Genomic DNA, 27590 nt, shown 5'->3' on the forward strand with positions numbered 1-27590 from the left:
ATTTCAATTTCTCCTAATAGCTAATATCCATCAACAACAAAAAAAAACCTACAATCACAAATGAAACATGGGTGACTCTCCCAACATAATGTTGATTATTATATGATTTTAATGACAAAGTTCAAAAACAGAAAAGCCAACATATCTGTTAAAAAGTTAAGATAATGGTTATTCTTGGTAAATGTAGAGATGGGAGAAGTAGGTACTGACTGAGCACAGGAGGGTTTCAGAGTATTAATGAAACTATTTCCTAATCTAGATACTGGTATGATTGTGCTCAGATGGTGTAAATTTAGAGAGCTGTGTGCTTAGATTTGTTTTCATGTTACATTTTTTTAAAAAAAGCTTTGAGCAATAATTCATGTTTTACATACCTTTGAAGAAGAGTCAGGATCTTTTCCATTAAGAAGACCTAAAACTTGATTAAGACATGAAGAAAAGTGCTTATACCTAGGTTTAAATAAAAATACACATCAGAGGAAAATGACAAATCAAAAAGAATTTATAAACAAAATAAAAAATTTAAGTCTCTTCATCATTTTTATTTTGAGCTTCTAAAATAGAAGAGTCTTGCAAAGCTTACACTTAAAATCCAAAATACATTCTATGGTAAATAAATTTTTGGCAATAAATGTATCATTGAAATGTTTAATACCTCAATGACCATTTTTCCCCCACAGGTATTTAGTTTGTAAAACTTAAAAAAACAAGAATAGTCTAATTAATTAGACAGTGACTTATTTACAAAGTAATACAACTGCCAGGCATTAAATTAGGCTCTGCAGATATAGAGGTAAAGGGTGTTGTGCTGTCACACAACACCAAAGGTACTAGAGGTACTGCTCACAATATATCCTATGTGATCCAAGTATCCTGGATTTGGGAGAATGGTACCTGCCTCAGAGAGCTCACAGTCCAAGGACGGAGGCAGAAAGACAGGAGATAGTGACAGAATAATGTAATGCAAAATACAATACTATTACAAGGAAGATACAGGATGCTATAAGAGGATGGATATCAAACTCAGACTTAGTGGGGCAGATTTGAATCAGGTGAGGCTTTCCAGACTTAGGTCTTTTTTTTTTTTTTTTTAAGCACTTGGTACAGTAAAAAGCGCGGGAGGGTGAGAGAATTCACCAGAGCCAGAGCGGGGAACAGAACAGGGAGACTGACGAAATACACTGCTGAGGGGAGTAGCAGGAGCAGCAGGAGAGGTCTGTTGCTCCATTTGGGACCATCGCTGGCGGCTGGGGATCGAACCGACACTGCAGAGGCTGCGGGCAGCTTCGCAGCCCAGCGCTCAACCACTGCACCACCAGGGGAGGCCCTCCAGACTTGGGTCTTAAAGAAAAAACAGAATTTACACACATAAAGGAGAAAGAGTACTTCAGCCTTCCGGAGGAAACAGTGTGTGTATACAAAAAAGGGCATTAGTGGAAAGCTGGAGGTTCTATTTCTCATCTGAATTGATTAGGCAAAAATATATAAGATGAAAAAGTTAAGAAATAAGGATAAGTTGTGATAACTATACTAAGGCTATACTAAGAAATGGAAGTCACCTTAAATGCACTGGGAGATCATAGATTTTAATGAGGAACCTATGGTTGAAGAAAAAGTTGAAAATTGAGCATGTGGAAGTCAACAGAGTGAATGGGAGGCATCAAAGAGATAGGGGAATCTGTTGAAGAAGACAGTACAAAATAAGACTTGCATAGAATAATGGGATATGTTTGAGTGAAACAGGATGACCCTAAATAAGAAATGGTATAAACAAAGGAAACTCCTGGGCCTCCCCTGTAGGCGCAGTGGTTGAGCACTGGCTGCAAAGCTGCCCTCAGGCTCTGCAGCGCAGGTTCAATCCCTGGCTGCCGGTGAGGGTCCCACATGGCGCGACAAACCTCTCCTGCCACGTCTGCTGCTCCCCTCAGCAGTGTATTTCGTCAGTCTGCCTGTTCTGTTCCCCGCTCTGGCTCTGGTGAATTCTCTCACCCTCCTGTGCTTCTGACTGTACCCAGTGTTTGTATGTATGTATAAATAAATAAATAAATAAATAAATAAATAAATAAATAAATAAATCTTTAAAAAAAAAAAAGAAAGAAACTCCTCAGGAACATAGAACTGAAGGAGCTCCAATCAGACAGGGTTCCATTTTCTCTCTGTGAAGCAAACATAAGATCATTTTCTGAGTAAAAAGTAGCAAGAGGATAGTAGTAAAAAAAAACTTCCATTCAACTTGAAAAAAAACAGTTGAATGGAAATGTTAAATAAGGTCACTAAGAATAAATTTAGTAAGTATTACGTAGATAGTTACAGATAATGCATATATGTAAGTCACAAATTCATAAAGTGTGATTTTTTTTACCAAGCTCTGACTAGGCATTAAGTCAGATTTTGGAATGGATTCAGGAATGTTTCGAGAGATGGTATGATCAACATAATAAATGTAATTTTCTTTCCAGAGGTGACTCTGGGGTTACAGGCTAAAGAAGTAAACAGATAATGGAAGAAGAGATTTACAGAAGCGATTAAGCAGCCACTTACTAATGCTCAGATTATCTTTCTGTTCTCCACAGAGGTTTATCCAAAGAAATTTTTATGTTTACTTTGAAGCTATTAAGTAAGAACTATTTGGTGCTCAAAATGAGGATTACATCAGTACAGGAAAGACAATTAGAAACTGATAAATAGAGGGCAGGTGAAGGAAAGGCACTATGGAACAAAGTTTTCTTATTACCAACAGTTTTGAGAAGAAAAAGTGAAATGCTAATGCCAGTGCCTCTCAGTTTTGCAAAATAATCCTTTAACCTTAAGCACAGTGGTCTAATGCTCAGCTTGGTTTTGTTAATTTTCAGATTCTATGCACAGTTGAAGATTAGGGATTGTGTCTTCCTTCACATTCCTGCTACTGTTAATTCCCCCCTTTTCTACCAATTCTTGACTATAATAAGGGCTCAATAAAATGTTTTCTCATTTGTGAATGATTAGATAATTTACTCTTTGAAACAATTTCTACAATTCCCCGGCTTAGGCCCAAAAAGCAGCTTAAGCATTGGCAAAATTTAAGTTACATTGTAAAAGGGCTAGGTGCTCTTTGGAAAACAGTTGAACACAACTGATTACATGCAATGCCATTAAGATAGGAAGGACATATAGGCATTTGTTCTCATTTAACCTATGACACAACAGAGGCATAAGTGGAAGGAAACTTTTATTCCAAAAAAAAAAAAAAAAGAGACACTAACATAAATGTTCCTATAATAAAAATAAATATTCTTTAAAAAAAATCAGAATGTTCAAGATTTAAAAAGATTTTGAAACAGATTAATCAACATGTGTATACTGTGGAGAATAATACAATTCTACTCTCCCAAGACAAAAACTGAAACATAAATGCTCCCTCCTCCCCCTTAACACTTTTACATTTTAAGTCAAGAAAGCAAAAAGCACATACCAAAACACTTCAGTTTGTTGCGAATCAGCAGAATCCAAGTATACTACAAAGGGAGTTTCATTTACTATAAACATATCCCGGCTTAAAAAAAGTCACAAAATTTGTCAAAATGTCATACCTGGTAAGATAATCAGCAATTTTAGGATTCTTAAGAAGATCCATAAGTAGATCAACTGAATATTTTCTAGTTAGTGTGCCATCACCATTTATGAGGATATTAAATATTAGTTGAAAAGTCTGATGAATGTTTCGAGCATGGAACAGCTTAAAAACAAGCAGGAAAAAGTATATTACATAAACCAATTTAAATTGACACTATACTTACACATAGCAAGACACAATGACTTTTTAAGTATCAGAAACTATGAATTTCAGAATTATCTTTGCACATAATAACAAAAGATAATATTTACCTTTTCTCCAACCTCTTCATTTAATGTCAAACTGGATAATATTGAAAGTGCAAACACAACCACAGTTAGACTACTGTGGGCCAAGAAGCTTATAAGAGTTCGATAAAAAGATTTTACGTTATTCTGAGGAAGAAAAAAAATGTTTGTAAGTAAATTAGAATGAAACATTACAAGATTGATATTTTAGTTTAGAAAAGTGTATCTTGCATAGAATAGGTAAACTTCTATTAAACATCACAACCATTTTAAGAGATTATTCAAGGAATGAAATGGAACCTTCATTTATTGCTTACAATAGTATAATAGGCATATTAGTGAAGAGCTGTTTACCTTTTTAAATCACCTCCATGACTCAAAATAACCTCTATTTCCAAAGTAAGACTAGGTCAGGAAAATGAAGGCCATTAACAAATGAGGTGGTGTTTAATTTAAAATTAAACAGGTAGGGCCTCCCTGGTGGTGTAAAGGCGTGAAGATGCAACCTAAGCTGTCCCTGGCCACTGCAGCATGAGTTTGATCCCAGGCCAGGGAACTACCCACATGGCGCAGCAAACCTCTCCTGGCTTGCCCGCTGCTCCCCTCAGCAGTGTATTTCAGTCATCTGCCTGTTCTGTTCCCCATTCTGTGTCTGGTGAATCCTCTCATCCCCCTGCCCCCCACACCTCTAGCCTGTGCCCCAACTCTTGTATGAATAAATGGATCTTTAAAAAAATAATTAAACAGGTAATTAATACTGAATATTGCGCAACAGGGAAAGTGTTTGCAAAGCACCTAAAAGAATCAATGAATTTTCTTGATCTAATGTATTTCTAATGATTCAGTTAACCTCATTTGTGTGCCTTCACTTTATCAAAAATACTGGTAGTTAACGCCAGGCATTTACTCATGGATATCTCTGGTGGAGGTGCAATTAATTTTGTGCAAATATAAGAATGAAGTAAATGGGACTGCCAAAGATGTGTTTCCCCTTTACCAGCACAAAACAATCTAGCATTTCTTTTTTTTTTTTTAAATGTATCTCCTTTCACAGTCTTTTTTTTTTTTTTTAAAGATTTATTTATTTATTTATACAAGCACTGGGTACAGTTGGAAGCGCGGGAGAGTGAGAGAATTCACCAGAGCCAGAGCAGGGAGCAGAACAGGCAGAGTGGCGAAATACACTGCTGAGGGGAGCAGTGGGCATGGCAGGAGAGGTCTGCGCACCATCTGGGACCCTTGCTAACTGGTGATCGAACCGGCGCTGCAGAGGCTGCAGGCAGCCCCGCAGCCCAGCGCTCAACCGCTGCACCACCCAGGACGCCCTAGCATTTCTTATATTACTCAATATGACAAATAATGGAATGTTATAGAGAGGAAAACTTTCAGTATTCAACATTTGTATTTACCTTTAATTTGCTGTCTTTTATACAACAAATAAGGTTAGAATATCAAGTTATTTCACTCATTAGCTTTGAAGAGTCAGCAAGATAAGGCATGAGAATTTTCTCAATATTTTTTTTAAAGAAAATGATGGATAAAACTGTTTTTAAAAAAGTATGGAATGCACCACTCAACAAATATTTAACAAATAAACTTCTTACCAACGTCTTTATGTGTGTTTGAACAGAAAGGTTTTGTCGACAAAGATTTGCCAATAATCCTAGACAAGGCATAGTTAATTCATCTTCAGAAGACTGACTATTAAAAATAAAAGATAAAAGCATTAAGTTCATTCTAAATTACTGAAATTATATGGTAATTTACATATTTAAATTCCTTTTTTACATGCAAAAAGAAAAATCTAACATATGAAGTCAAACTTTGAATAATATTGATCAATTATTTCCTGTTTTAAAACTTAGTCCTATTCAAGGCAGTGTGAACACATGAAATTAACAGAGTGACTCTGTGCTACCACAGCAGTAAACACAAACATAGAATTTTCAGTTTCAATAATTTTTTTTATGTTCAAGTCAATCCATTTCAAAAAGCTTATGAAAACTATTGCTGCTTTACCCTATTTGATACTTTATGTCATCTAAATAAATAAGAATCACTAATTTAGTTTAAAATTGTGAAAAAAATTAAGGAAAACTGAATTTTTACTTGGTTTTAGTTTAAGTCAACAGATTATTTAGTTTAAGCCAACAGATTATTTCATTTTTGGTTGCATACTCACATATGATCTATCAGGAACATAATCAATTTATCTATATTGGCACCAGAATGAAAAATTCTGACATTATATGTTAACCTCTGTAGAAGCTGAATGCACTGAAGAGAAAAAGAAAAGAAACTGAATTAAAACATTAAAAAAAAAAGCAGTGCTGCCTCACAAGAATGGACCCCACTACAAATTCTGAGCATGTGACCATTTTAGGAGGCAGAGTTAGAATAATTAATTTTTACATTTCTTAAAATGGTTCTGTCTTTTAAAAAAACACATACAAACTAATGAGGCTACAAGGTACCCCTGGGTACATCTCGTTCACATGCTTTTATACATTCTTTCTCAAACAGACCATCTTGTCATTAATCTGGTGTACTTATATATTAAATTTGTATACATGTTGAAACACATGTATATTCTATCAATGCTAAGATACATTTTCCCGCTTATTTTACCATCTTTAAAACTGCATGCATGTTTAATTGGCAGTGTTTTCTTTAACACTATTGGGGGCATTTTAGTTTCAAAGAAATAGGATGGTACAAGGGGTCTGACTTTATGCTAAGTAAGATTATCTATAGCTTTAATTTTGTGGAGTGTTTTCTTAAGACTGAAAATAGATGCCAACTCAAACTACAAATTTAATATGAATGGCTTATATTTCAAAATACTGACATCTGTGTTTATATGTCTGTCAAAGCAATTATGCTACTTTTCTTTAATAATAGTGCTAGATGTAGATGTTTCCTTATTCTAGAAATTTTTAAATAGTACTATATGTGTGATCAACCAGCTCTTAAATTTATAAATAGCAAGAAATTTACCTAATCATGCAACATCATGACAGCATAAATACTAGAAATTAGCAGTTTATAACAGATATTATCAATTTTAATTTGAAAATAAGGTAAGATAAATATTACATGACAAAGTACTTTTTGGATGTGTATACCTGCAAGAACACAGAATCGTTGTGGCAAGCGCTGCTCCGACAAACCACTCCTGCAAGAACACTATTCAGATTGTATGTATTCTGAAGACAGTCTCTGGTTTCACTGTCTACAGCTGTAAGTTAAAATAAAATGGCACAAAATACAACAAGATAAATTTAAAATTTACTTCATATTAAATTTGTTGCCACATAAAAATAGCAAATATGAGTATTTTATTTACAAATACTTTTGATGCAGTTTAATCATAAAAACCCTATGCGCTGGAAAAGGGAAAGGAGTATGAGTTATTCCTTTCTTGTCAATCAAATGATTTCTTTATCTGGAATAAATTAAAATCAAGGAAAAAGAGGTGTTCTATATATTTCTAGAAATGTTGCTGTTAAAAGATTGTCACTTTGGGCCTCCCTAGTGGCGCAAGGGGTGAAGCACCACACTATGAAGCAATTGCAACCTCTACAGCATGAGCTTGGTCCCCAGCTGGCCAGAGAGCAACCCACATGGCGAAGCAGACCTCTCCTGTCTCGCCCACTGCTTCCCTCAGCAGTGTATTTCAGTCAGTCTGTCTGTTCTGTTCCCCACTCTGTCTCTGGTGAGTCCTCTCACCCCCACCCCCACATCTCTGGCCTGTACTCCAGCTCTTGTATGCTGTAAGTAATAAAACCTACTAACGAAAAAATAAACTTTAAAAAATTAAAAGGATGGGCGGAGCAACATGGCGGCGAGGAGACGCTGCGAGTAAGATCTCCCATTAAAAAAAGTTAATAGGGAGGAAAAGCAGCAGGTCCCAGTGAGAACTGGGACACGGAAGATAAACGGGTGACTCCAGCAAACTACCCGAAGAAGAAAGTGGCCATAAAAGAGGACTAGAAGGGAGAGAAGCGCAGAACCCTGCTCCCCTCCCCCGCCCACAGAGGCGGCACTCTCCGACCAGCAGAGAGGAGGGAAACAACAAACCAAAAAGGCCAACAAGAACAAAAGACGCAGCAAGCAGGACTGTGAGTGGAAAGGAACTATTGCAGCCACCACACCCCGTGAACGGGAGCTGAGGCGAACCCTGCAGGATTCGCCGCGGGCGGTGAGCGAACGGCTCCGGGCGCCATTAGAGAACAAAGACCCCGGGAGACGCGCACACAGCCCGGGCTGCCGGTAAGCTTGCGCGGAAAAGCGGTGCGCTGGGCGCACTTGAAAAGCAAATGCAGACCTGGATCGCGGCTGCCCAGGTCCCCGCGCCTGCGACCTAGGCTTGCGGGGAGACGCGCAGAGGTCCTCACTGAGGTGAAGGTCCCTCCCTGAGTAAGCAGGAACCAGGCGCCCAGGCACGGGAGCGGTGCAAAAGGAGCCATTCCCGCGCCACTGATCTGGGCTACAGCCCGCCTCCTGGAACTGAGGGCTTTGAACTGAGACCCGGGGCACGAAAATTCGGGGCATGGGTTCTCCACGACGGTGGGGCACAAGGCAGACACAGCACCCCAAAGCTGTTGAGGTGTACCCTACCATTCCCGCTCTGTTCCCTGTCCCACGGGGTGGGGGGAGGCGAAAAACAGCCCCCCAAGGACAATAGGAGAGATCTCTGGCGCCACCTAGCGAACAGGAAAAGAAAGTCACTAACACCCCATAGAACAGGAAATTTCTTAAGACTGCTTGAAAAGGGCAGAAGGCTTCTGGAGGACCCAGTGGCCAGCCGGGAAGTTAGCCCACGCCAGGCCCCTTCCGACCAGCAGTCTGAGCCCACAGAGGGAGCAGGCACCCACGTCCGGGGCAGACTGGGTGCGCAGAAGAGTGTGCCTGAAACTGGAGGCGCAGGGACTGCATCCCGCTTCGCCATTTTAGAACAGGGACATTTCTTCAGAAAAAACTGCCTAAAACCAGCAGAAAGCTCCCCCAGAAGACAGAGATGGCTCCTGGAAGAGCCAGAGGGGAGCGGAGAAGTTCACCCAAGATGCCAGTCAGTCCGAGCAACACAGTGTCCCAACGCATACGACAAATTAGAAAACAGACAGTAGGGAGTAGAAGAACCACACGCAACCTAACAACTCCTCAGGAAAGAAGCACACCACAAAAAGAAAATCACTCCCCAGATTGCAACGACAGCAACTTGGAAGAACATCTGAGCCTTCCAGAAAGAGAATTTAAAATTGCCATGATTAAAAAAGTGATAGATCAGGGCCTCCCCGGTGGTGCAGCGGTTGGGCGCTGGGTTGCAAGGCTGCCCGCAGCCTCTGAGGCGCCGGTTCGATCCCCGGCTGCTCCCCGGCCACTGGAGGAGGGTCCCACATGGCGCGCAGACCTCTCCTGCCGCCCGCTGGTCCCCTCAGCAGTGTGCTTCGGTCCTTCTGCCTGCTCTGCTCCCCGCTCTGGCTCTGGTGAATTCTCTCACCCTCCTGCGCTTCTGACTGTACCCAGTGCTTGTATAAATAAATAAATAAATAAATCTTTAAAAAAAAAAAAAATGTGATAGATCAGAAGAAGGAAATTGAGTCCCTAAAGAGGGAAGTAAAAGAAATGCAGGAGATCAAAGAATTAATGGAAGAACTAAAGAATTCTGGGAAAAGCAATGAAAGCAGAATAGATGAAATGGAAGAATGACTAAGTACTCTTGAAGACACAGAAATAAAAAGAACCAAAACAGAAAAGGAAAGAGAAGTACAAAGGAAAAAGAACGAAGAAAGACTTCGGGAACTATCTGACTCCATGAGGAAAGGAAATATAAGAGTTATAGGAATACCAGAAGGAGAGGAGAGAGATGTAGGAACAGAGAAAATATTCAAAGAGATAATTGAAGAGAACGTCCCAAATGTGAAGAAGGAGCTGAAAATTGATATACAAGAAGCAAGAAGAACACCAAACTTCCACGACGAAAGGAAAAATACAGCAAGACACATAATAGTAAAGCTCCCAAGAATCCAAGACAAGGAAAAAATAATGAAGCTGTCAAGAGGGAAGAAACAAATAACATTCAAAGGAAAGCCAATCAGGCTGACATCAGACTTCTCCGAAGAAACACTACGGGCAAGGAGAGAGTGGAGGGACATAGTCAACAGACTCCAAGAAAACAGATGCCAACCAAGAATACTCTATCCCGCAAAGCTCTCCTTCCTCTTTGAAGAAAGAATATGGACCTTCCCAGACAAACAGAAACTCCGGAATTTCATTACAACTAAAGCCCCACTCCAAAAAATACTACAAGGAGTCCTAAAGCCAGAACCTCACAGGGACGAATAACAATGAAAGAAGGCAAAAAAAAAAAAAAGTTATTAAAAGAATAAATAAATAAAATCAAAGGAAAGACAATCACAATGGCAAATACAGATGCTAACATATCAATATTAACTCTAAATGTAAATGGACTAAACTCTTCAATAAAAAGACACAGAGTTGCAGCCTGGATTAAGAAACAAAACCCAACCTTTTGCTGTCTCCAGGAAACACATTTAGCTACAAAAGATAAAAATAGGCTCAAAGTTGAAGGATGGAAAACAATCCTACAAGCAAATGGACCAAAAAAGAAAGCAGGAACAGCTATACTTATATCAATATCAGATAAAACAGATTTCAAACTCAAAAAGATAAAAAGAGACCCCAATGGTCACTACATTATGATCAAGGGGACAATACTTCAAGAAGAAATAACACTCATTAACATATACTCACCAAACGAAGGAGCACCAAAATATATCAGACAACTGTTGTCCTCTCTGAAAACAGACATCAGAGAAAACACATACGTAGTGGGAGATTTCAACACACCACTATCAACAATGGATAGATCAACAAGACAAAAAATAAGTAAAGAAACCAAAGCTCTAAATAAGGACCTAGAGCGATTGGGCTTAACAGACATCTATTAAACACTAAACCCCAAAAAAACGGAGTACACATTTTTCTCAAGTGCACACGGATCATTCTCCAGGATCGATCACATACTGGGGCACAAGACAAACATCAACAGATACACCAAGATTGAAATCATATCAACCATCTTTTCTGACCATGAAGGCATCAAACTAGAAATAAACCATAAAAAGAAGGCAAGGAACTTTCCTACCTCATGGAGATTAAAAACCACACTACTGGAAAACCACTGGACTAATGAGGAGATCAAAGAAGAAATTAAAAAATTCTTTGAATTGAACGACAAGGAGGACACCAATAACCTAAATGTATGGGATGCAGCAAAAGCAGTAATAAGAGGAAAATATATAGCAATAGAAGCTCACATCAAGAAACAAGAAAGAACTCAAAGAAACAACCTAATCTTGAAGCTCAAAGATCTAGAAAAAAAACAACAAAAAAACCCCAAAACCAGTAGAAGAAAAGAAATAATAAAAACCAAAGCAGAAATAAATGAAATTGAAACTAAAAAAACAATCCAAAAGATCAATGAAACCAAGAGCTGGTTCTTTGAAAAAAATCAATAAAATAGACAAACCCCTAGCCAGGCTCACAAAGGAAAAAAGAGAGAAAGCACAAATAAACAGGATCATCAATGAAAGAGGAGAAATCACAATGGACACAGCAGAAATCAAAAGAATAATCAGTAACTACTATGAACAGTTATATGGAAACAAGTTTAACAATCTAGAGGAGATGGACAAATTCCTACAACTCTACAAGCACCCAAAGCTAGATAAAGAAGAAATAGAACACCTAAACAGACCAATTACAAGCAGCGAAATTGAAATGGTAATCAAAAACCTCCCCAAAAACAAAAGCCCAGGACCTGATGGATTTACAAATGAATTCTACCAAACATTCAGAGACGAATTAGTGCCTATCCTTCACAAACTCTTCCAAAAAATTGAGAAGGAAGGGACAATACCAAACACGTTCTATGAAGCCAACATTACACTAATACCAAAACCGAACAAGGACAACACAAAAAAGGAAAACTACAGGCCAATCTCCCTAATGAACACTGATGCAAAAATCCTCAATAAAATTTTAGCTATCAGAATCCAACAATGTATCCATAAGATAATTCACCACGACCAAGTTGGATTCATTCCAGGGACACAAGGATGGTTTAACATCCGAAAATCAATCAACATTATCCAACACATCAACAAAAAGAAATATAAAAACCATATGATAATATCAATAGATGCTGAGAAAGCTTTCGACAAAGTGCAACACCCATTCATGATAAAAGCCCTTGAAATTCTTGGGATACAAGGAACATACCTCAACATCATAAAGGCCATCTATGACAAGCCAACAGCCAGTATCATTCTCAATGGTGAAAAGATGAAAGCAATTCCATTAAGATCTGGAACAAGACAAGGATGTCCACTCTCACCACTGCTTTTCAATATAATACTGGAAGTCCTAGCCAGAGCAATAAGACAAGAGAAAGACATCCAAGGAATCCAAATAGGAAAAGAAGAAGTCAAGCTATCACTATTTGCAGATGATATGATAATATACATAGAGAACCCCAAAAACTCCACAGAAAAACTAATTCAACTCATCAATCAGTTCAGTAAAGTGCCAGGATACAAAAATCAACACGCAAAAGTCAGTAGCCTTCCTATACACAAACAATAAATCTGAAGAAGAAGAAATCAAAAAAACCATCCCTTTTTTTATTGAAACAAAAAAAATCAAATATTTGGGAATAAATCTAACAAAAGAGGTAAAGGACCTATACAAAGAAAACTATAAAACACTGTTAAAAGAAATAGAAGAAGACACAAAGAAATGGAAAGACATCCCCTCCTCATGGATTGGAAGAATAAACATTATTAAAATGGTCATCCTTCCAAAAGCAATATACAGATTCAATGCTATTCCAATCAAAATTTCAATGTCATTCTTCAAAGAAATAGAACAATTATTGATGAAATTCATATGGAATCACAAAAAACCCCGAATAGCCAAAGCTCTCCTGAAAAAAAAAGAAGGGAATGGAGGCATCACACTCCCAGACTTCAAACTATACTACAAAGCCATAATCATCAAAACTGCATGGTATTGGAACAAGAACAGACATACAGACCAATGGAATCGAATAGAAAATCCAGAAATAAACCCATAGATTTATGGTCAACTAATCTTTGACAAAGGAGCAAAGACTATGCATTGGAGCAAAGAAAGTTTGTTCAATAAATGGTGCTGGGAAAACTGGGTCGCTACATGCAAAAGAATGAAGCTTGACCACTACCTCACACCATACACAAAAATCAACTCAAAATGGATTAAAGAACTAGACATAAGACCTGAAACCATAAAATATATAGAAGGAAATATAGGCGAAACACTACGTTATTTGCACATCAAAGACATCTTTACAGACACATCACCCAAAGCAGTGATAGTGAAGGCAAAGATAAACAGCTGGGACTACATCAAATTAAAGAGCTTCTGCACAGCAAAAGAGACAATAACAAAAACAAAGAGAAACCCCACCAACTGGGAGAACATTTTTGCACACAACACTAATGATAAAGGACTGATCACAAAAATCTGCAAAGAGCTGATGAGACTCAACAACAACAAAGAAAATTATCCAGTCAAAAAATGGGCAGAAGAGCTAAAAAGAAACTTCTCTGAAGAGGAAATGCAAATGGCCAACAGGCTTATGAAAAAATGTTCAACATCACTTGTCATCAGGGAAATGCAAATCAAAACTACCATGAGACACCATCTTACACCAGTGAGAATGGCACATATTAAAAAAACTAGCAACAACAAATGTTGGCGAGGGTGTGGAGAAAAAGGAACTCCCCTGCACTGTTGGTGGGAGTGCAAACTGGTCCAACCACTGTGGAGAGCTGTGTGGAGATTTCTGGACCTACTAAACATAGAGCTTCCATATGATCCAGCAATTCCACTCCTAGGTATTTACCCAAAGGACACAGAAACATCAATTCCAAAGAACACCTGCACCCCTATGTTTATAGCAGCACTGTTTACAATAGCTAAGCTTTGGAAACAACCCAAATGCCCAAAAATAGATGACTGGATCAAGAAGATGTGGTACATATATACCATGGAATATTACTCAGCATTCAAAAAAGATAAACACATGCAATTTGCAGCAACATGGATGGCGCTGGAAGGGATCATGCTAAGCGAAATAAGCCTGAAAGAAAAAGAAAAATACCGGATGGTCTCACTCATAGCAGGAATCTAGAAAACTTAAATAAGGGACCAGGAAAGTGAATAACTATAAGAAAGTGAAAATCAAAATCAACAAAAAACTATGAACCAGAGACACTTTTAGGGGGGCGGGGGGGGAGGGGAGGGATTGGCGTCAGAATGGGGGGGCTGCAATTGTATGGGGAATATAAAAATAAAATTTATTATTTAAAAAAAAAATTAAAAGATTATCCCTTTAAAAATTTCTAAAAAATGTAAATGTTGAAAGTGGCTGACTTTCTCATACTGCTGGTAGACATCAGAATCAGCACAACCTTTTTGGAAAGCAATTTAGCAATGACTACCCAATTGAAAAATGACCAGAAAATTCTACTCAGAATTTATTCACAGAAATACATTTAATATTTGAGCAAAAATACATAACAATGTTCACTGCATTATTGATTCTCCTAGAAAAGTCTTGAAAAATTACTTGAGTACTACCTAAAATGGTTAGTTAGATTATAGTATCACACAATACAGCACTAGACAACTGTTAAAAAGATACTGATAAGGAAAAATATCTAAAATATGTTAAGTGAAAAAAGTAGACATCTGGTGCCACGCAACACTATTTTTGTTAAAAAAAATCAAAATTATTTGAAAATGACCTGGAAAGATGCATATTAACCCATTAAGAAACATTGCCTAGAAGTGGAAATAATGAGGAGGTTGGTGCTGATGGGTAGACTCATTTCAATTTACTCTATATTTGTGCTACCTAATTTGGTAGCCACTAGGCCTCACGTGACCCATTCAAGTTTTGGTTATTTAAAATTAAAGATTCAGGGCCTCCCCTGGTGGCACAGCAGTTGAGCGCCGGGCTGTGAAGCTGTCCTCAGCTTCTGCAGCGCCGGTTCGATGCCCAGCTGCCCCAGCCGCCGGCGAGGGTCCCACATGGCAAGATAGACTTCTCCTGTCTCGCCCGTTGCTCCTCTCAGCAGTGTATTTTGTCAGTCTGCCTGTTCTGCTCCCCGTTCTGGCACTTGTGAATTCTCTCACCCTCCTGGCTTCTGACTGTACCCAGTGTTTGTATAAATAAATAAATAAATCTAAAAAAAAACCCAAAAAACAATAAAATTAAAGATTCAGTTCTTCAATCTACTACCCACACCTAATACTCAATACCCCTATGTGACTAATGATTGCTATGTTGAACAACACAAACAGAACATTTTCATCATATTGGACATGCTGTTCTATATTAATATATCTGTATTACTGGAATTGTTTATAAGAATATATTACTTTTATAATTAGGCACAGAAATATCTCCTCTCCACCCCAAACACAAATGAAGTAAAAAAGTAATCATTAAATGAAAAATTTTAGACTAAAAGTAAAAAAAAAGAAAAAGCAACATCTGCATTTTCACCCTCAGCAGTTAGTTCAGTGTAGTCTATCAAAGAAGATGATCTTTTAATCACTAACTCTGACTTTTCAGAGCGGTGTATTTAATACTGTATTATGTGTATTTTTAAATTTTTTTTAAAGATTTTTTTATTTATTTATACTAGAACCAGGGTACAGGCGAGATGCGTGGGAGGGTGAGAGGATTCACCAGAGAGAGAGCGGGGAACAGAACAGGCAGACTGGCGAAATACACTGCTGAAGGGAGCAGCGGGAGTGACAGGAGAGGTTTGCTGCGCCATGTGGGACCCTCACCAGCCGGCTGGGATCGAACTGGCGCTGCAGAGGCTGCGGACAGCTTCACAGCATGGTGCTCAACCGCCTGTGCCACTAGGGGAGGCCTATGTGTATTTTTTAAATTCAAAAGTAGGCCAGCATTTCCCAAGGTGCAATCTTTTCTATATCTAGACCACTGAACACTTTTCATATGCTTCATATTTTTATTCCAATAATTTTAACAAAGGATATACACAATATTCCTTTTATAAGACATCCATATAGCAAAATAGTTCAGAGAAATAATGCAATGAAGAGATTTCTTGAATGTGAATTATTCTCCAAAAGATTCTTTAAGGAAATGTGCCCTTTAACAAATACTAAATCATACATCTTCCAAAAAATGAAAAAGGGAAATGAAACACAATACCTAGTTGAGATAGCAAACTGACGATACTTAAGATCAGTGGGGCACTTATGTTTGGGTCTTCAAGTAGCTCTACAAGACAGCTCAAGCATTCACTTGGTAATATCTGATTTGATGTAAACAATCTTGTGAGCTTCTGACCAGAAACTACCTACAAAATAATAATTAAATGTCAGTTAAAAATTGGCAATTTTCATCTTTTTTCCATTTCAAATAAAAAAATCAGTTTCCAAAGTGTCACTGCCATACTTTCCCAATTTAGAAAATTCATAGATGCTGTTCCTTCTTGATGGACGCTTACTTACCCCTTACCTCACTAGGTAATATAACCATTTGGATGATAACAGTTTTAATTTGATTCCTCCAGGAAGCTTTCTCTAACTCTCTTTTACCAATTAAGTTGCCTACATTACAGTATCCTATATTATACATTTATTTCAAAAGCAGGCAAACTTTCAATGACATAGCAATATTTAACCTTTTTATACAATGAACACTCCATAAAGGCATCAATTACAAATCAACATTCTACAACCAATATTTTGAATAAATGAATTTCAATACATTGATTTCATCTATTATGAGGGAGGCAAATAGTAAAAAGTAACTAAATCCAGTGGTTTAGTTATGGGATTAACTCTGTGATTATTCCTGCTCCCTCCCAAAGATAATAGCTAAGTTCAGAAATAGGAGATTACAAAGAGGAACATTAAAAAAAGGTTTTTTTAAGTAGCCAGTCCAGACATAAATTATTTTTTGTTATTCCTCTTAAAGACCTATAAACCACCTTCCCAATACCCCCCCCCCAACACTCCTGGCTCACAAAAAAGTAAAGCTGGAATTGAAGGTTAGAAGTAATTGTTAGTCTGTTGGTATGTTTTTACCATACAGCTCATATAACAATTAATTATAGAATATATTTTAAAATTATGTTCAATCCTACGGTAACAGATAAGTTACCCCTGAGAAATTTAAAATAAGTTTTGGTAGAGCTTGTTTTTATTAAACTGAGGGCAATGTCAACTGGAATTTCATGAATGCATAACAAATGACAGCAAGTGATTAAGAACCTAATTACAAATAATCAGAGAAAGTGGTGATAAGTACTCCAGAAACAAATCACTGGAAACGAAAATAAAAAGTGAAAACAATTCTCTGTTTTAGGGTTGAAAACTGTGAGCAATACATTTTAGTAAAGAAAAAAAAAAAAGACTATGATTACTAGCAAGGAAGACTGCTTCATAGTTCAAAGAAAGTTAAAATAATACTTTCCAAGTATGAGTTTAAACAAAAGCAGTAAGCAACAGGTTCAGACTGTAAACTGCTAAGAGACAAGGATAAAATAAGTTTTAATCATCATGCTCCAGCATCTCCAACCCCAAGAACTGACGTAAATTCTGAGGACTCTGTTACTACAGGAAAAAACAAGTAAGGAAAAGACACAACTCCGTGTTTCCCCCTCTACCAACCCCAAACAGTAAACAATTCCCTAACCTTTTGTCCCACCCTCACTCTGAGGTCTAATTCAGAAGTCACTCATTTCTCTAGCTGCAGAGAAGGACTTGGAGCGGAGCTGAGGATGGGTATTCCCTGCTGACATTCACTCTCCTCTACCTAGACAGAAAGACAACTGAGGGCGGCAGGGCAGTCCTTCCTAAAGCTGGGGCCGCGCCCCCAGCCGCACCCGAACTAAGGATTACTCCAGGGAAGCCCACCTCGTCCCCACTCCCGGAGCCCCTCACCTCCAAGTGCTGCAACAGCCGGGCAGCGTTCGCTTCGGATTTAATGGCTTTATATTGACTTATGGTCAGGAGCAAGGTCTTCAAGGAGGCGGTGGAGTCCATCGAGAGTGGCCGCAGCCCCGCCTGGGACCCACCACCACCAACCTGCCAGCTCTGGCCTCTAGTTTTCGCCGCGCTTTTTTTGATTTTCGGCCCCACCCCCTCAATCCCCAAGCTTCCGGTTCCGGTAGAGCCCCGGAAGTCCCTGGGCGCCTGTCGGGGGGACAGCGCTCATTGGAGGGTGGCGCGGGTAGGGGTTGGGGAGCTTGGGGGGCCCGTGGGGGAGGGGTCCAGGTACTTGTGAGTCGTGAATGAGTTTAAGAGCACCCCTTCCAAACCCCCACTTATCTGAAAAGCCGCGAGGTTTCAGCTCCGCCATCTTGAGTAGCCGAAATCTCGCGAGAAATGAGGCTGTGGCTCCACCTACGGGGGGGCGTTTGGGCCCCGGGGGGTCCGGTGTCGTCAGTGCGCTTTGTTTTCATTTGCTTTCTTGGCCTTCGCGCAGAATGGCTGGTTTTTGCTTTGTGCATCATCCTCTTGCCGAAAAATGGTCGCTTCCCCCTAGTCTAGACACGGTGAGGAACTCTGAGAAGGAGAATGTTGGGCTTTAGGTTTTGAGTCGGCCTGGGAGGGACCTCATTTTAAAATCCTGTGTCCAGCCCGTCTACCAGGAATGTTTCTTAGAGTAACCTATGGCCATTGGAATTCTGTGCAAGGTAGTCCTGCCTTTATGCCTTTGAGTCGTTGTCAGACTTAGTGGAGAAAGCTACATGTGGTGACTTCTGGGCCAGGTATTGCTCCGGAGGGTGTTCTCATTAGCATCGATTGTTGTAAGTTAAGGTGTGTTTTTATCTGGCATGATTGGTTGTATTTTAAATCTGGGTGTCTACGAAAATGCCACTATTACTTTGCGTTTTTTGATCAGAGATAATTAATATGCATGTGTACGTAATGAAGTGAATGGGTAGGTTTTTTTGACCTAGTGTATGTTAATGTTGAATAAAATTATAAAAACCAGTTTGGAGAAAATTGTAGGAGTTCATATCCATTTAATTATGAACGGTTCGTCAGAAATCTGTTTTGTCAAAGAAAGTATTTACATCCCTACATTTTTAAAGGAAGGGTGTTATGTTCATATTTAAAGCAATTTTAAGAATAAATCTGGAAGTTTAAAATCTAGAGACATACATGAAAAAACTATTGGTAATTAATGTGTTTATGTAATCACTGAAGTTATGAACAGTTAATGCATAACATGGATGGGCTATTGCCAGGCAGGAAAAAAAGATAATAAAATATCCCCTACTGGGAAGGAACTGTCCAGTAAGGACAATATTAAATAGTACACATGGAACCCACCACAAAAATTAGAGGTCACTTACAGTGATAGTGAGTTGAGCCAGATTGTCTCCTTACACATTCTAGTTCACCTTTTACTCTGTGACCATAAGCAAATTCTCAGTACATCTGTCTCGTAAGTTTTGGTTTCTTAGTGTAACAACAGTACCAGTTTCATAAGATAAATTGAGCAGGTAATCTTGTTAATAAATAGTTCATTGAGAACTTACAATAGCATTGGTCAAGAAAGTAGAGATTTATCGACTAAAACGAATCCTTTTGTCACGGAACTTACATTTTAAAGGTTAAAAAAAATAAAAACAACGGTAAATTTATAAAGAAACAGGTGGAGGAAAAACAGCAGATTTATTGCTCTACAACAATGATGGTTAAGCATCAGAGAAACGAGGTCAGGATGTAGAAAGCAACATGTGAAGAAATACTTGAAAAAAAGGAATTGGAAGTTTTGCATGTTTTTTCTGTGCTGTAAAATGAGAATCGCATAGGGAATCATCGATCCTTTGTAGGTTATATACAACTGACCTATAAAATCAAACTTCATCAAAATCACTCATTTTACCTTTTATCTTTATTCCATCCACAGGTATAAATTTTTCTTTTGTTCTTTTTATAGTTTGTTAAAAGTTGAAGGCTTAGTGTTTTTACACACTGTGCTTTTTTTAGTAAAGACTTTTATGCCAAAAAAAGACAGTAACTGAAGTGAGCATCTGCCTTTCAGTTTTTTTAAAGATTACATTTGTGTTAATGAGTCAGGTACATGTGATTTTAAAATACTAATATACACCGATTCATCAGGTATTTACTGAGTACCAGTTCTTTCCCAAAGATGAGAATTTGGGGAAATTGACAAACTACAGTAAATTCCATTAAGAGAAATTGTGATACAGAAACACATAATTTTTAGGGCAAAATATTAAGTATCCAATTCCTTAATCAGATTGGCACGAAATCCCCCTGCTTTGTATACTTTCATTGCTATCTGTTCTTCATATTTGTGGCAGGTATTTTTCTTATAGTTTGGGAAACACTTTTAAAGGAGTTAATCAAAACTTGATTAGGATTTATTTTTTTGGATATTATTTTTGACAGAAGTACAGTTTATAGACTACTGAATATGGAATTTATGCTAGAGGTGTGAACACAGGACTAATTTGTTCATTCATCATAATTTTAATGAGTATTTGAGTAGTAGGTAATTACTAGGTTCTGGGGATACAGCAGTGAATCACATAGACAAAATATTTATATTCAAGTAGAGCTTCTGTTTTAATGATGGATATAGATGATAAACCAGACATATAAATAAAATATGTGAATGTAAATAATAAGTGCTATGAAAGAAAAAGGGAAGGGGATTAGGGAGTATCAGAGTCATTGCAATTTTAGATAGGGGGAGTATTGTTCAATATTTGCTGCATAAAGAACACGTCAGAACTCTGTGTTTAAAGCCAGGAACATTTACTTCTTGCTCACAGGTCTGTTGATTGACTGCATTTAGTCTCATCTAGGCCTGACTGGGTTGGGTGATTCTGCTTCAACCCATTTTGTGGGAAGAGGGAGATACCTAGAGCTCAGTTTCAATTATGTTGAGATGTTTTCTAGACATCCAGGAGACGATGAGTGAACAGTTGAACATATGCGTAGCTAAGGGGTGAGTCAAGGCTAGAGATAAAATTTCAAAGCTGCAAGACTAAACGATAAAGAGTGAGTATTGATAGAAAAAACTGAAAGAAAACTGAGAAGTATTGCCAGAGGACAGGGTCCCTATCTTGACCTGTGCTTGTCTGCAGAGATCAGTCTTACAGCACATAGGCCTGCTCTTGACTTCAAAAGGAGGATGCTAGTTTGGCAGAGAAGGCATTCTAAATATACGCGCAGACTCCCTTTCATTTCTACCTTCAGAGGCCTTGACATGTGCTGAAGTTGGGTGCATAAAGTGTACCAGGCATGTACTGTTCTAGGCACTGGGAATATAGTAGAGGGTTTTTAAAAATAGAAGTTTCCTGACTTTCATTGTAGTGGAAACATGAGGCCAGATCTAAAACTTGGAGATTATTCAGTATGTATAAAGAAGTAGGTCAAAAGTTCCATTGGTCTAGTTTCCAAAGGTTCAAGATGAAGAAACCCAGTGGCACAGGGCTATAATCATTTGCATACCATGTCCCCAGATACTAGTGTCGAATCAATTTCACCCTTTATGCAGAACCAGGCATTTAATATCAACTCTCATTTTTCAGAAATGTTATTTCTTCACAAAGCCAGAAAACCGAAATCAGAATTATTTTCACTTTATAATTATTCTTCTTCCTGTTTCTTTGACTATCAGGTATTAAAATTCAACTAATCTCTAAATGACTTGTCAAACCATAAAATTAACTTTCTCATTTTTCAAACAATTCCTGGTTAAAAAAAAATACATTTCACATTATTGAATTCCAGGTTAAAAAACAAGGTTTGGAGAATTTGGGTAAATGCTTTCTTCCATTTCACATCAATTTTATATCCCAGAATCAGAAGTTTGTCTTTTTCTTTTAAATGCTTAAGTACTATCCATTGTTTCTGAGTTCAAATTTATATGTAAAGATAAAAGTGGCAGATTTTTATTTTGTGAAGGTACAGAAATTATTTTAAATTATAATTAATATTATTGAAGGCCTATTTTCTGCAGGGTAAGGTCTTTTGTATATTTCATTTTAAAATTTCTGGTCTTTTAGAAAATTATTATTGTCAGATTGATGAAAAAAATAGTATCTGTTTTCTGAATTAAAATGTGAAGCTGTAAAATAGTGTTGTCCAAAGTGGAGAATGCACTCTTAGAGATAGGTGAAACTGTCTATTGGGATGTCTGGAACAAATATTGGAATTTTTCTTTTTACTTATTTTAATCTTATTCTTTTTTCTTTTATATTATAGTATAATATTCTGCTTCATTATTGTCTCTTCAGGTGTCGTGTCTCAATATTCTATCTTTTCTTTCTTTTTCATTATTGCCTAACAGCTGTAATTACAATTTAATATTTTTAAATTGCTGAAAAGATTCCACTTTTGGAGAATTTGCTTAGAGGTAACATATGGTCTTTCCAATGTTTGCTATTATACTTCTGAACAGCATGATTTGGGCAGTGTTACCTATAAATAACCTGAAACTCATAGGTACTTCAATATCTGGATCCCCCAATAAAACCTCACTTGTGCATATTCATTGTCGCTAAATTCCAAATATTCAAAACAAATTAATAAAAATGTAGTTTTGCTGTCTATAAGTAACGACTGTATAAATCTAAAGAGAATTAGAAACCTATGGACAAGATGCTAATTTTGGAAGATTTATAAGGAGCAGTCAATGTGTACATATTACAATGATCTTTTTTCCTGATACACCTGCATGATAATGCTGATAATAATCTTTGCAAAATAACAAAAACTGAGATGGACAGTGAATAACCTGACCTTTGGGGGCAGAAAATATCTTCAGTTTCTGATGACTTTTGCAAGGATTTTCCATTCATCATCCATCAATCCTGAAGTTTGCCTAAGCAAACTATTAGTATGCATTTTTTCTTTAGGGGAAAATGAGATTATGGTCACCTGTGTCTACATATATTCATTTTGTGACCTTCCCAAAAAGGTTAAATACAAAAAAGAAAGAAACTGATGAAAACTAGGAAATCAGTATAATTTGTTGAATCTTAACATAGCTAATAATAAGGTGGTACAATGATAAAATGTTGTAAAATATTAGTGCAGTGTTATTTGTTGAGTCTAACCTGGTGACCCTAACCATTTTCTACCTGGACCTATCTAGTATATCAGAAATGAAGACTTCAGGATGCTAGAATTACAGAACACTTGCTTTTCTCCTTTAATACACCAAGAATAGAGCTTCCCTGGTGGCGCAAGGGGATAAGACGCAACCTATGAAGCTGTCCGCAGACTATGCAGCACGATCCCCCAGCCGGCCAGGGAGCAACCCACATGGAGCAGCAGACCTCTCCTGACTCGCCCACTGCTCTCCTCAGCAGTGTACTTCCACCAATCTGCCTGTTTTGTTCCCCATTGTCTCTGGTGAATCCTCTCACACACACCCCCACCCCACATCTCTGGCCTCTACCCTAGCTCTTGTGTGCATAAATAAATAAATCTTAAAAAAAACATACCACCAAGAATAACTATTGCTGTTTATTAACAAGCCTAAGCTAATCAATAAGATTTAAAATTTTAGTTCTTGGGAGATCCATCACAAATGTCTTGACTTTCCATAAAGATTTATCCAGCCCTTTTGATAAATAGTGCCAAGGCTGAGAAACCTGATTTAGAGGGCTCAGGACATTTTTAATAACTCTACTCCTCTTGAAAAAAATACCAAGTGTATTAATTTGTTTTCAAGCTATTAGTATTGAGAAAAGCAAGTGTTATTGTCTCTGTTTTATATAATCATTGTTTCACCTGACATGCATGACCTGTAAGTGCCAGCGTTCATAAGGATAGATACATGGCACATTCACCCACACATGGAAATGTAAGCTTGAATTTCCTGACCAATTAGAACCCCCAACTTGGTCAAGTATCTTAATTAAGATGCATCTGAGTGTATTCATAGCATTTGAGTAGATTTAAGAAACAATGCCTATTTGTTGTTTGGGGGGGTGACTAGAATACTACAGGTAAATGTTTAAATAAATGATTAAGAAATTAAAAACAAGACCTCTGCCTACTTTGACATGAATAAGCACAATTTTAAAAATGGGGAAAACCCTTTACATCAAAAGAAAAGTGTGTCTAAATTTCAGTAAATATGAGGGAAAGTGGAAACTGGGAGCTCAGGGGAGGCAGTAAAAAAGTCAGACTATTTGATGTCAAGACCTTATTTTTCAACCAGAAAACAGCCTGCAAAGAGAAATCATTTTGATTGGTGTATAACATGCTGTAAACTGATGTTGAACTTTTGCTTGGTCTCTGATCTGCCAGAACCTGAATAGGCTCCTATGGAAGAGCAATTCCTCAGATCCAGCGCACAGAGTAAATTTTTAGTTTCCTGCTGACAAGGAAAGTCTATTGAAATGAATACACCAGGGAAAACCAGATTTACCCTTCCATGTCAGCCCTGATTTTAAAGGTTTCCTTTAGCCTGTTCTAGAGTGGTAAGAACCTTTGGATTACCTTAGAAGCACAGTGGTAATGTTTTTGGCTGCCTGCTTCCTTTCCGTTGCTAAGCACTTACGCCTTCCTTCCCAACAGAGGCTGTAAAATGCAACTGCTGCTGCTATTGCCGTTAGTGTTTGCCACACATATCTGCTCAGCTCCTGGAAAATGAGGAGACTGATGAGCCTCTCCTGGAAAACCTTTCATCACGAAGATTCATCTCAGGTTGTATTTTTAAGTAAGCTGAAAAAGAATGCCACTGGTCTACTTAAATTTTAATTCGGGATCCAAATATCTTCTGATTTTTTGACTAATTTTATACCATTTTCTTTTTCAAGCTGAACACTGAATAGCTTAGGAGAGACCTTTCATCCTTTCTACCTTGTTGCCAGAGATATTTCCTCCCTTCTTTTTAGTCTTGCTGTGGTCTGTGCAAACAGTTACTGACTGAAGGAGAGCTTATCCAAGGGGATGGTATCCATGTCTGAGCTTTTAAATTCTGGAAATTAGGAAAATGTTTTGTCTGGAACAGGAGTACCTCTGGCTATGAAATAATGCCTATTTTTAATTAAAATATTCAGGGGGCGGTTATAGAAACTGTAAAAGAAAAGCAGCTTGATCACAATCGTAAAATTTTCACAGCTGTGTCATATTCTATACAGCTTTATTAAAGAGATGAAGCAAAACTGATCTAGTGTGAATGAATAGCAAGATTTATCTAGCCCCTCTATTCATTATTAGTTTCAGGTTGTATATTTCATTAGTATTTGAAACAAGAAACAGTGCACATTTAAATGGGCATATACCTTTGCTTAGTGAGGTTTTAAAATAAAATTAAAACAATTTACTTGGGGAAACTGGATTCTACATAGGTGAGTTATAATAATGACAGCAGAAGTGTTTTGTGAGGGACAGGCAAGAAACTAAGATGTTAGAAAGCTCGCTGTTTTATGAGATGACGCTCTGCCTACTGCGCTAAGAAGGCACTTGAAAGCTCTGTTTTAAATGAGTATATTCAGATGGGTGTGGATGAGAATCTTTGTCTTTGATTAAAAAGTATCAGTGTGGTGGTGGAGGGTGGGTGGAACATGTGCACACATGGAAAAAAAAAAAGTCAAAAAAACCCAGCATTAGTGTTTGATAGGACTAACCAGGATTAAGAGTCTGGGTCTAAGATATAAATAAACAACTTAGCTTCTGAATTGTATACCTTCTTGAGAGGTTCTAAAGGTGGGACTGTACGGGAGCAAAAATCTGCCACCCCAAAATAGGTTGTTTTAGCAAGAGGTTTTTACTTCATGGGAGGTCTCTGAGGTTGTGTGAAAATTAGTTTTCATATTTATTTATAAATTTCTCTCTGCAAGGGCCTCTCTCTGAAAGATTTAATCTTAATTTTTTTTCCTTAGAAAAGACAGAACTTAAATATGCATACCTTTGTTTTTCCTAACTCCCTAACTGAACTCCCCTTTATTCCCTCCCACTTCCCTTATCTCAGCTAAGCTATTTAAAATGATGTCTGAAACTACCTGGGCTATTCACTCATGCTGAGTCTCTGTCTCCAGTGTGTACAGGAGGCAAATATATTATTATTGTTATACTTTTTTTGGCTCTTGTAAAAAAAGGTATTAGCGGGCCTCCCCAGTGGCGCAGCAGTTGAGCGCTGAGCTGCGAAGCTGCCCGCAGCCTCTGCAGTGCTGGTTTGATCCCCTGCCGCTGGGCGAGGGTCCCACAAGGCACACAGACCTCTCCTGCCACGCCCGCTGCTCCCCTCAGCGGTGCATTTTGTCAGTCTGCCTGTTCTGTTCTGTTCCCCCGCTCTGGCTCTGGTGAATTCTCTCACCCTCCCGTGCTTCTGACTATACCCAGAGCTTGTATAAATAAGTAAATAAATCTTTAAAAAAAAAAAAGAAAAGGTATTAGCTTTGAATTATTGGAGAACTACCCCTGTCTTTCAAGACTTCCTGTGTAACTTAGAACTGGTGTGAGTTAAATATGAATATGTTACTATTATAATTAGGAATACTTGTTTCACAGATGATCTCTATAAGACTTCTTTTGGCCCTTAAACCTGGAACTGAGGCCCCCCCCTTTATTAAGCTCATTAATGACAGTATACTCAGACCTCTGTGCTCAGATGGCTTCAGTTCCTGTAGAGGCAGTCATCTTCTCTATGTGAAATTGACTTTTTCTGGCATCATTGGCAGATGCAGCATCTTGCAAAACAATGTTAATTTAAGTAAATACAATCTAAATTCTTAATAGGTAAATTCTAAAGGATCTTATGTAACATATTTTCATGATATGGAAATTATTTATGCTAAATTACCTGTTAGTATTGGACTCCAAAAGCTTTGCCAGTCTCATTTATGGGGGTATAGTAAATATGCTGTAGAGAAGGAAACTGGCCAGCCAGTTTCTGATATAAATAAGTGGTCCACATGCAACAAATGAGAAACTTTAGCCCGCTTATGCTTAGTGACAATGTACTTTATAGGTCTGTTTTATTTATGCTATTGCCACCACTTTCTCTTCTTTTTCCTCCTCATTTCTTTCTTTGCCCCAGAGTACCCAGCAATAGTTTTCCTCCTGTTTGCTCTAGCACTTCCTGGGCTTATATTCAGTGCAATCATAAAGGGAAGTCAGCTTAAGAGAGGACAATGAAGAGTAAAGGCTTGAATTCACACAAGAGATAATGGAACTAATTTTGGAAGAGTTATTCTTGGGATAGTTAAATAGAGAGCCATATAAATAAAGATATACTAATGACACTCAATTTCCCTTTGTTTTCATTTGTGTTGCCTCAGTATCTTTTTTTCTCTTTCAGGAAACCTCCATAACATACATTGATATTTGAACCAGAAAGAATGCAAGGGACTTTATATTTCACCGCCTCTGTTTTATAGAGATATGGAATGTTATGATGTTGGGGGAAAGTAGCCAAATGTTACTTTAAATTATAAATAATTAATGCATTGAAGATTGGGTTAAACAGGAATTGATATGTCTCTATGGAAAATAAGTTAGGAAGCTTTTTATCAATATGCAGGAAGGGGTTGAAATATTTGTGTCTTTTAACTTAGGGATTCTACTTCTGAGAATTCGTTGTAAGGAAGTGTTCATAAATAGAGAGAAAGCTTGTGGATAGTAGAATT

At 37.8% G+C, this 27590-nt stretch overlaps 1 protein-coding gene across 1 annotated transcript in view; it reads right to left on the reverse strand.

The window, feature by feature from the left end:
- The window catches only part of CIP2A (cellular inhibitor of PP2A), a gene marked incomplete at its 3' end in the record, with an annotated part of 36274 nt that extends 18174 nt beyond the window's left edge, over window positions 1-18100 (reverse strand). The window contains exons 1-8 of the mRNA XM_084231640.1: window positions 17899-18100; window positions 16160-16307; window positions 6966-7078; window positions 6023-6117; window positions 5445-5541; window positions 3865-3987; window positions 3570-3715; window positions 375-450 (exon numbers count right to left, since the gene is read on the reverse strand). Of these exons, the coding sequence (XP_084087766.1) occupies window positions 375-450; window positions 3570-3715; window positions 3865-3987; window positions 5445-5541; window positions 6023-6117; window positions 6966-7078; window positions 16160-16307; window positions 17899-18000 (900 nt within the window). The 5' untranslated portion in view covers window positions 18001-18100. The remainder of the gene's footprint in view (window positions 1-374; window positions 451-3569; window positions 3716-3864; window positions 3988-5444; window positions 5542-6022; window positions 6118-6965; window positions 7079-16159; window positions 16308-17898) is intronic.
- Window positions 18101-27590: the final 9490 nt, after the last annotated feature.

This window comes from Talpa europaea (assembly GCF_964194135.1).
Source record: "Talpa europaea genome assembly, chromosome: 4".
In the NCBI taxonomy this organism is placed as follows: Eukaryota; Metazoa; Chordata; class Mammalia; order Eulipotyphla; family Talpidae; genus Talpa; species Talpa europaea.